This window comes from Xiphophorus maculatus, chromosome 7 (assembly GCF_002775205.1).
Source record: "Xiphophorus maculatus strain JP 163 A chromosome 7, X_maculatus-5.0-male, whole genome shotgun sequence".
NCBI lineage: Eukaryota > Metazoa > Chordata > Actinopteri > Cyprinodontiformes > Poeciliidae > Xiphophorus > Xiphophorus maculatus.
The window spans coordinates 4,428,559-4,438,666 of NC_036449.1; the positions used below are offsets into that span (position 1 = coordinate 4,428,559).

Here is a 10,108-nt window from a genome sequence, read left to right on the forward strand (position 1 = left end):
TCAAAGGATATTGAGAAATGTAAAGGAGTGTTGTCTTATTGCTTCATACTTCTGAAATAAAAAAAACAAACTACTGGTGCCAAAAACATCAAAAACAAGTAAAACAACTTCACTGGAAATCAATGGCTGCTAGTTGTAAATACATGATAAAATGGATTCCAACTCTTTTTATTCAGGATGTGCCACACTTTCTAAAGGTTTTTTTTGCACAATATTATTATTATTATTATGGTCATTTCTATCTATTTTACAATACATTAGAGTCACAAGAACCAGGAAGCAAAATTTGGAAAGTGACAATGAACTTTACTGCTTTTCTAAACCAGGGATAGAACAGTGCATAGATCACAGGGTTTAGAGTGGAGTTGAAATAAAACAGGAAGAGCAAATATGGCGCGTAGCTGTCACTGAGCAGATCCTCTCCTGCGAGGGAGAGACAGTAATACGGACAGTAACATATTAGAAAAACCACCACGAGAACACCAAGAGTCCTGGCTGCTTTCAGCTCAGACTTCTTTGTCATATTCACTGAAAGCTGCAGAGTGACGGCCGTGACGTGAGCGCGCATGACGCGGGCCTGAGACACGGCCGCCACAAACACTCGCACGTACAGCACTATGATGACTGCAACTGGAACGACGAAGCTCACAATGAGGTCAACGGTTCCTGCGATAAAGTCAACAGAAATTAGACAGTCTCCCACGCATGATTTGTGCCTACTGGGCTTTACTAAGTCATCTAATACCACAAGACAGCCATAGATAACAGAACAAAGCCAACACAGACAGACAACAGCTTTGACTCTTCTGTCTGTGACTCTGGCGGGATAACGCAGAGGGTCACAGATGGCCACATAGCGGTCAACCGATATGAGAACCATGTCTCCGACTGAAGCAGAGGTGATGACAAAGGACAGAGAGTTATACAGAGAACAAGTGAGATCGCCAAGAAACCAGCAGCCTGTGTTCCGGATGATTTCTGCAGGCATCAACAGGAGACCCAGGAGGAAGTCTGAGACAGCCAGTGAGAGGAGGATGGTGTTAGTGGGTGTGTGAAGCTGCCTGGAGAGAGACAGAAAATCAATATCAAATCTATAAATGCTGGCTTTACAATAGCACAGCTTTGTACAAACCGCAAAAATAATTCAAACAATAAAAAAAAAAAGAAAAAAAAGATTAAATCGCTACTTGAAATGGGCGACCGAGATGATGACGAGCAGGTTGAGAGATGCTGTCAGCAAAGAAATCGAAGACAGCATGATCTGAGGGAGCACGGCTTCAGTCCAGGTCGATCCAGGCTTCCTGCAGGAAGTGTTGGTTAACTTTGGAAAGCAGAGTTCTTCTCCAGTTTCTACCTCCATCTTTAGATGTGCGCAAATCAATCAGCTGCAAAGTTTGATTATATACCTGATGAATGTCAGCTTGTAACTCCTCCTTTGTTCCCTTCATCCTCTCTCTCTTTCTGTATTTTGCGTTGTCAGCATTAGTGAGTAGTTTTCTAATATTTGCATTAGATGCATTAGACTATTAGATGCAACGTACTACACCCATTGCAACCACAACAGTGCAACGACAAACACTAATGTTAAGGCCTGTCGCTTCAGTCTGTCTGTGTCTATCCTTTTAGGATTCTTTTCTCACTAGCAGCAACACTTACAGTATATGTGTACACCTTGTCTGGGATTATACGTGGACACCAGAAACTTGGCTATTTTATAGCTGTAATTGCACATAACAGCCCAGGAGCTGTATTGACTCCAATTTAAAAAGAAGCATTTACTTTCACCTCAAAGGAGGCACAATCATTGCAGAAGAAATTGATGTTGAATATAGTTTAGAGATCATGGATGTGTGATGTCTGCAGTGATACTGGCTGGCCTTATTCTGACCCTAGACCTGTACAAGTCCGGGATAGAGAGAAGGTCACCGCAAGTCATCCTCTCTGCAGACCTAATTATTTGTTGCAGTTTAGGCCTTTCCTGTTTTGTGAAATAACTGAAAGACGCAGTGATGGTGGTGCACTGGACAGGCTAATAGAATAATGGCAGTGTAGAAGATAACCAGCAGCTCCTTCGGCAGGTTGTACTTCTTGAGTTGCCTCTGGTTGTACCCAGTCTTTACTGGGTCTTCCTCCAAACAGAGTCTGTGTGTGAGAATCACCTGCGAAAAGGTGGCTCCTAAGAACTGGAAGCAATTCACTTTAAACAGTGTTGTTGTGGACGATGAGAGTTCTGTGCAAGTCAGTTCTGTGCAAGTCCACCGTCATCCCCGGTCTTGACAGGTTAAGCTCCAGGCGGTTCTTACTGTACCAGTGGACCAGCATTTCCAGGCTGTGAGCAGACTCATCACTATCCTGGCGGATCAAACCAATGGCAATGGAGTCATGTACAATCTTCATGAGTTTCACTGACTGATCTGCTGAGGTTTGGTCATTTGTGTACAGAAAGAAGAGTAGTGGGGAGAGAACACATCAGCAGGGAGCGCCCGTGTTGATGATTCTTGTGCAGAAAAAGAAGATGCTCCCCCGCTGGTGATCCACTGACGGGTCGGAGCCGGTGCTGTGAGCTGGTGAGCTCCTGGTGGAGAATGAAAAAATGCCAAAGGGTGGTGGTGTTGAAGACTGAGCTGATGTCCAGAAACAGGATCCTGGTGTACTACCTTGCCTGGTCGAGTACACGATTTATAGCCCCAAGTTTACTGAATCACCTGCTCACATGTTCACCCAATAAGCAAACTTCAGGAGGTCGGACAGGGGAAGTGAGCTGTCTTGCCTCAACACCAGTCGCTCAAAGGATTTCATGACCACAGGCATCATTGTGAAATGTCTAAATTAATTTAATCTTGCTATGGGGTGTTTCGTGGGGACCTTGATGATGGTGAAAGGCTTGAAGTAGGAGGTGACCTCACATAGCTCCAGAGACATGTTAAAGATCTGGGTGAAGATGGTGGCCTGTCATAGAGTGCAGGCTTCCAGGAAGAATGATAAGATAGCATCATATCCTGGGGCTTTCATGATCTTCTGAATCTATCAACATCTTCCTCACTAATCTTTAGTGCTGACAGGAGGTCAGGAGGTAAATGGTGTAATTAGCTGCTTTTCAAACCTGTAGAAGAAGCTTTTGAGGTTGTCAGCTGATTTTAGCCATATAAAACCACTTAAAATGAAAATGTTCATATCTGTGAGCTGTGCTTTGTTAGCAGAAATTACATTTCTTAAGCTTGTCAGGTTTTTTCCATCAAGCAATGTTTCTGTTGGCTGTTTCAATCCTTGCTGTCAGTCTTCTCCATAAAGGGGAGTGAACCTTTAACTTTTCACAACAAGCTAACATCCATGTAATAAGACTGAGTGCACTACTGAGTGCAGTGTGTTCCTGATACTGCACTCAGTATCAGGTACAGTTGTTTGGAAACTATACCAAACAATTCTAAAAGCTGGCAATCAGCTGAAAGGATTGATCTGCTGGACTGACAATGTGGCAGCTTCAGGCGATGTCATTTATTTTCATAGCAACACTGTTCAAACTGTGACACACTTAGCAGTCTTTTGTGAAAGTGTAGATGACTATCATCTTGTCATCTTCCTGAAATAATGGCCCATGTCTTTTTTTGTTTTGTTTGTTTGTTTTGCCTAACTCATCTTTTGGAAAAAAATGACCCAGGTCATTAATTTAGGAAGGTGACAGTGTAGCGATATGACATGCATGCCACAGATAAGAACCTTCACAATTTTAGTTGTTTTAAACTTCAAGAGTCAGCTAAAATGGGGAGTTTGTCTGATTAGCTGTTAGCCTTCCACTGCTCCAGGGATTTCTTTATGTCTTTTATTAATTCACTGTAACATGGCATAGTTCTGACAAAGGTAGGGGAAGTATTACTGATAAGAAGTTCACAGAACCTCACTTCAAATTATCTAGTCTTTTTACCTTGTCTAAAGTACCTCGTTTTTGCTACCATACATTTATCTTTGTTAATGGGCCATCACACAGTGGTGCTATGTCTTATCATCCACTCAGGATGTCAAATATGATGAATCACGGAGCAAAAAATGTTAAATTAAGGCTATGTGTATCAATGCAGCTATATGTACTTTCCACCTCTGTGACAGCAGAATTAATGTATAACCATTCACTTGGATATTAGAGCAACAGCTGTTACCTTTAAAACGGTACATTATCAAGGGATCAAGGTACTGTACTGTCTGCTGTGATTACAAAGAGATTCCTAAAGAGCAAGACATATACTGCCCTGGCCTGCTTGTAATTCAGACTTAGCAGATCAGAAAACATGAGACTAAACATTTGTCAAACACCTTTAATTTTAATCATTTTTGTTTGGTGATTCCAAAGGCCAGAATGTCGTTAAAAAAACATCCAAATCTCAAGGTGGAAATGCAACAGCAAAACAAATTTAACAAGCTGCCGTCTGCCAATTACGGATGTGGAAACACTCCTAACGACGTCTAGTTGTCAATTATTCCTTTCAAGTTTGTGTTAGTTATGAAACTGTTGTCATAGTTTACTGTATGTTGGCCTCACAGGAGCCGGGCCGCAGTATCTGAAAAGTGATGATGAGTTTGGTAGCTCTCCTGAACCAAGGATAAAACAACGCATAAATCACTGGGTTCAGACTGGAGTTGAAATAAAACAGAAATATGACATAGGATGCAGACGAGTCTGTGAGCAAGTCATCACCTGCAAGGGTGACACAGTAATATGGACAGAAACATATGAGGAACACCACCATTAGAACCCCCAGGGTCCAGGCTGCTTTTAGCTCAGATTTCCTCGTCAGACTAACCGAAAGCTGGAGGGAAACAGCGGTGACCTGAGAGCGCATGGCACGGGCCTGAGAGACGGCTACCACAAACACTCTCATGTACAGCACAATGATGACTGAGACTGGAGCAATAAATGTAATAACAAGATCAAACGTTCCCAAAATGTAGTCAACCACAAGGACACACTCCCCATAGCAGGAGTTATGTTGTCCCGGCTGAGTTAAGTCGGACTTCACAATGACACTGCTGTACAGAACAGAGCTGAGCCAGCAGAGACACACGGAGACTTTAACTTTTCTCTCTGTGACTGTGGTGGAGTAATGGAGAGGGTCACAGATCGCCACGTAGCGGTCCGCTGATATGAGCACCATGTCGCCAACCGAAGCAGAGGTGACGATGTACGATACGTAGTTATACAAGGAACACATGAGGTCGCCAAAAAACCAACAGGCTGTGTGTCGCATGATTTCACCCGGCATCAACAGAAGCCCCACGAGGAAATCTGACACAGCCAGAGAGAGGAGGAGGATGTTAGTGGGTGTGTGGAGCTTCCTGCAAGGAGACAGAAACACTTCGTTACAACACACCCTGCACATTTTAATTGTTTTTTTTTGTTAATTGTTAAAGTGAAACATCTTCAGGTTTAGAAATAAGATAAGAAATACTATCATCTCCAGTTCTGGTCATTACAGCCAAATTCCATTTTCTGTCCTAATCCACAGTTGTCAAAAGAATGAAACCAAAGCAGAAAATGTGATACAAGGAATCTATCTGTGCCTGAAGTGAGAGACTGAGATGATGACGAGCAGGTTGAGCGCCACAGTGAGCAGAGAGATGAAGTACAGTATGGTGCGAAGGAGCACAGTTTCAGTCCAAGAAGATATAGGTTTCTTGCAGGAGGTGTTGAAGAGATGTGGGAAGCAGAGGTCACCTCCAACCTGCATGTCCATCTTTGAAGTCAGAGGAGAGCTCAAGCTGTGGCTTTTTTCCAAACAATTCTTGATTTTATGCCTCCTACCTCCTCACTCCTCCCCCTTGCAACCTTCCTTCTTCTATTGGACAGATGGTACAGTAGAGACTAGACATGTTGCATGCACCTCTTTGTTTGCCTTTCTCCTTACCGTGATGCACCCATCACTCTGAAACAGGGTCACTATGGACTCATCAGACTACATGACGTTGTTACATAGCTCCATAATCCAATCTTCATGCTTGCTTGCAAACTAAAGTCTTTTCTCGGGTTAGTCTCACTGATTACACAGCTGTTCAGCCTCAGTCCCTTGAGTTGCTCATACTTTCACTGTATCATTCTGAATTCACCAAACAATAAAGTGATAGTTGATCATGATCATTCAGGATTTTCTTCTGGGCACGTTTCTGTTCTGCCTACAAAACCAAATGTGTCAATTATTAAAAACTCCACCGTTGAGAGCTGGAAAACCCTTGTCTATAATGGTAATGTAGTGTCTGATCATGAGGACTCAAAGGGACATTGAGTTCAAAAAACAAGTTTTATATATGGACTCCCAATGCATTAGCAGACAGACAGCCACCGTGACCTAAACATGTCGATATCAGGAAGATATAATGTAAACTTTGAAGACAGTGTGTGTTGGCCAGGACCCTAGAAAAGGGGGTGCTGTTCAACAATCAGGGGCACTTCACTATGATTGGCCCAAGATTTCCTCGCAATTTGGCCATGCTGACTTAGGCTGCAGTATTGTAATAAAGCTTTGCTGTCCAACCAAAGTCTAAAGCAGGGGTCTCAAACTCCAGTCCTTGAGGGCCACTGTAGTTTTTAGATGTACCACAGGTACAAAACACTGGAATGAAATGACTTAATTACCTCCTCCTTGTCCAGATCAGTTCTCCAGAGCCTTAATGACCTAATTATTCTATTCAGGTGTGGTGCAGCAGAGGCACATCTAAAAGTTGCAGGACAGCGGCCCTCAAGGACTGGAGTTTGAGACCCCTGGTCCAAAGCATGTAGAGTCTTATTCCTGCAACATCACCTACATCCATCAGAGATGAGCACTGCAGCAGCTCTAGCTCATCAAGGAGGACTGGCCTCTGGTGGTACAGGGTTTTAGGCACAATATGAATTAGGGGCCTCTCTTCCTGTTAAGAACATCACCACCACTAACAGGGTTTCAATACAAATTTGGTGGAATATGGGAGAGGGGGCCAAGCATCGAGATGCTGGATTTTACGTCACGTGACTTGCCGTGCACGACTCAGGTGCCATTGCTATGCATTAAGTCAGGAATATCTGTGTTTGGAAAATTGACACAATCATGCAAAGAATCTGAGAAAGGGATGCAGAGTTTTGCTAGTTACTTCTGCAGATGACAGGACTCAGTGCAATAGCTGATGTCAACTTATAGAGGGTGAAGAGGAAGGATGAGAGGACAGATCTGGTTGACAGAGGCTTTGAGCGTCCTCAGGCTCACACCATCAGGGCCTGCAGTTTTTCCAGGCTGGAGCCTCACCAGCTGTCTTCTAACATCTGCCATGGTGATTTGAGGTGACCTGCTGACGGGTACTGGAGGGTCACTGAGTAGGACAGGATGGAAGGAGGTGTGAATATGAGAATCACATGGCAATGAAGGACTCTGAGAAGGAAGAGGGGAGAGTGGGTGGACAGCATCAGTGGTGTTGGGAGTGTGGGCTAGGCATGTAGGGGCCGCAGTGTCAAATATGTTACAATATGTATTGTTTTCATTGGCCATTAAGTTCAATGTCATGAAGAAAATATTGCATGAAAATGTAAATATGTAATAATGTCATAGTTGGATAGAAATACTGGTATTCATTAAGATTTTAAAATCTCCTTTAAGCTTTCAGTTTTCTAGTCTTAGCAAATTGAAACATTCTAACAAGAGCCGAAATTGTTCAGTAGAACTTAAGATCCAGTGAGAAGCAACAGACACACTGTTGACGTGACATTGCCAAGTGGACGTTGCTATGGATGGTAGGTAGGGAGGAGCTGTTGTTGTGAACTGTTTGCCAGAAAGAGATAAAGTGACATAAAGAGGAGTTACAATCACAGAGCTGTCTTGGCTCTGATCTTTCATGGTCTCTGATGATGGAGGTTCATGATGAAGAACTTTGCTTTCCACAACTCCTCAACACCTCCTGTAGAAAACCAACAGTTCAATGGCTCACCGCTGTGTTTCTGCAGTCTCTGCTCTCTTTCAGCTGTGTGTTTTCTGTGACTCTCAATCTACTTGTTATCATTTCAGTCTCCCATTTCAGGCAAGGAAGCCATTATTTCCTGTGTGTGATGATGATGATATTCCTGACTGCAAAGACGCATAAACTGTGTCATGATTTTATTTATTAAAATTAAACATTTCCATCCAATCTATAGATTGATACAAGTTTTGCTTGGTCACATTTACATCTTTCAGTGCTTTTGTTTATTATTCTGTTTTCCTCCCCAGGCAGCTTCACAAAACTACCAACTTCCTGCTTCTGTCTCTGGCCATATCAGATTTCATGGTGGGCCTTGTTGTTTTTCCAGGTGAAAGTAGCAGACGAACATCTTGCTGGCTTCTTGGTGATGTCATGTGTTTACTGTACATGCATATTGTCAGTCTGATAGTCTGTGCCTCAGTTATAAATATTGTACTGATATCTGTTGACCGCTATGTGGCTATATGTTACCCTCTGCATTATCACAGGAGAATCACTGTGACAAGAATACGACTGTGTATCAGTCTGTGCTGGATTTATTCAGCTTTATACAGCATTACGTTTGTGAAGGATGGCATAAGTGCAAAACAGGCTTCTTGTTATGGAGAGTGTTTGTTTTTCATCGATTTTGGTGCTGCAGTTTTAGATCTTATTTTAACCTTTACGGTGTCAGTTACGGTCATCATAGTTCTCTACACCAGAGTGCTTGCAGTGGCCATTTTTCAGGCCCGAGCCATCCGCTCCTCTGTTACAGCTGTGTCCCTACAGCGTTCAGCAGCAGTAGGAAAATCTGAGCTGAAAGCAGCCAGGACTCTTGGTATTTTAGTTGTTGTGTTTCTAATATGTTTCTGTCCATTTTACTGTGCTGCTCTAGGAGGTGATGTATCGTTTAACACGTCTGCTGCTGTGCTGTGTCTTTTCTGCATTAATTCTTCCCTTAACCCTTTAATCTACGCCATATTTTATCCCTGGTTTAGAAAATCGATTAAACACATTGTGACACTGAAGATATTCCAGCCTGGCTCCAGTAAGGCCAATATATTGTAGACAAATATTAAAATGTGTAAGTAAATAAAACCTTGTTCCACATGATAAAAGTCCTCAAAGCATTTATTTACATTGTGTGTTGAAAACCAATCCAATAAAAAGCATTCACCCACTCGGATGGTTTACCCTTTTTATTGCTTTTACAAATAATAATAATAATAATAATAATGGTCAACAAAATCAGGCTTTAAAGTTTGTTTTTCCAAAATGTCTCTTTCAAGTAAAAGTGAAAGCCAATTTTTACAAAAAATAAAAATACTTAACATGAAATAAGTGACTGAATAAATAGTGAAGCATCACCACAGCATGATGCTGCCACCACCATACATTACAATGCTAATGGTGTGTTTATGGGAATGTGCAGTGTTTGGTGCAAACAGTTTCATGTTTAGATTGCAGTGGAGTTTTGGTTATGAATAACTATAACAATTGCTCAGGGCAATTATTAATAAAGATAGTAATTTAGATCAAAGTTACCAAGTTGGTGCACCACCTGATTATCAGGAAAATAATAACCAAATATTAATAATAATAAATTGCTGAGAAGGTTGAAACCTTTTGGAGTGCAGCGAGCGCTCCCTCCTCCCATAAAATCCAAACCACTGTTTGGAACAATGCCACCTCCCCTACCGAAGCAGAATCAACCATACACAAGACCATTCATCTGCCACAACATCGCCAGAGCCCTTTTATAATTTGACAGCTCAGAGTCATCAATTCCTTATCCAGCAAGTAATTACTTTTCCTCATCAGTAACCATTTCTCTAAGGAACAACATCACGGATCTCAAGGTTGTATTGAATCACATGTGCTGTACGTAACAAACAGAAAAGGAGGCTAACGCAGGGATAACAGACTCAGTTCTCTCCTGCTCCGGTGCCTAGGCCATCTCTCTAGCATGATGACAAGATGAAGCGGCGCAGGCAAACGGCACATCCCAAACCCTTTCACAATGTTACTTGAGTCGAAAGTAGACCTTTTGTCACAAGGCAACACACTGGCCAGGATTGAGGATGGTGAACTACTGGTGTCTCTCAGCACTGTCATTGGTTGCTGGTCTTCAAGTCGATCTGTAAGAGATACTAGACCA

At 42.4% G+C, this 10,108-nt stretch overlaps 3 protein-coding genes across 3 annotated transcripts; 1 reads left to right on the plus strand and 2 right to left on the minus strand.

Annotated features, from left to right (window-relative positions):
• Window positions 1-247: 247 nt before the first annotated feature.
• On the minus strand, window positions 248-1,360 carry LOC102227433 (trace amine-associated receptor 13c-like). The gene is made up of 2 exons (XM_005803810.1): window positions 1,188-1,360; window positions 248-1,061 (listed from the first exon to the last, which is right to left on the minus strand). The coding sequence occupies exons 1-2, from the start codon at window positions 1,358-1,360 to the stop codon at window positions 248-250; spliced, it is 987 nt and encodes a 328-aa protein (XP_005803867.1).
• Window positions 1,361-4,514: 3,154 nt separating this feature from the next.
• LOC102227174 (trace amine-associated receptor 3-like) lies at window positions 4,515-5,726 on the minus strand. Its single transcript, XM_005803809.1, has 2 exons — window positions 5,554-5,726; window positions 4,515-5,328 (listed from the first exon to the last, which is right to left on the minus strand). Exons 1-2 carry the CDS (start codon window positions 5,724-5,726, stop codon window positions 4,515-4,517), a joined length of 987 nt encoding a protein of 328 aa, XP_005803866.1.
• Window positions 5,727-7,372: 1,646 nt separating this feature from the next.
• Window positions 7,373-9,018, plus strand: LOC102226919 (trace amine-associated receptor 1-like). The gene is made up of 3 exons (XM_014470511.2): window positions 7,373-7,408; window positions 7,958-8,031; window positions 8,220-9,018. Exons 1-3 carry the CDS (start codon window positions 7,373-7,375, stop codon window positions 9,016-9,018), a joined length of 909 nt encoding a protein of 302 aa, XP_014325997.2.
• Window positions 9,019-10,108: the final 1,090 nt, after the last annotated feature.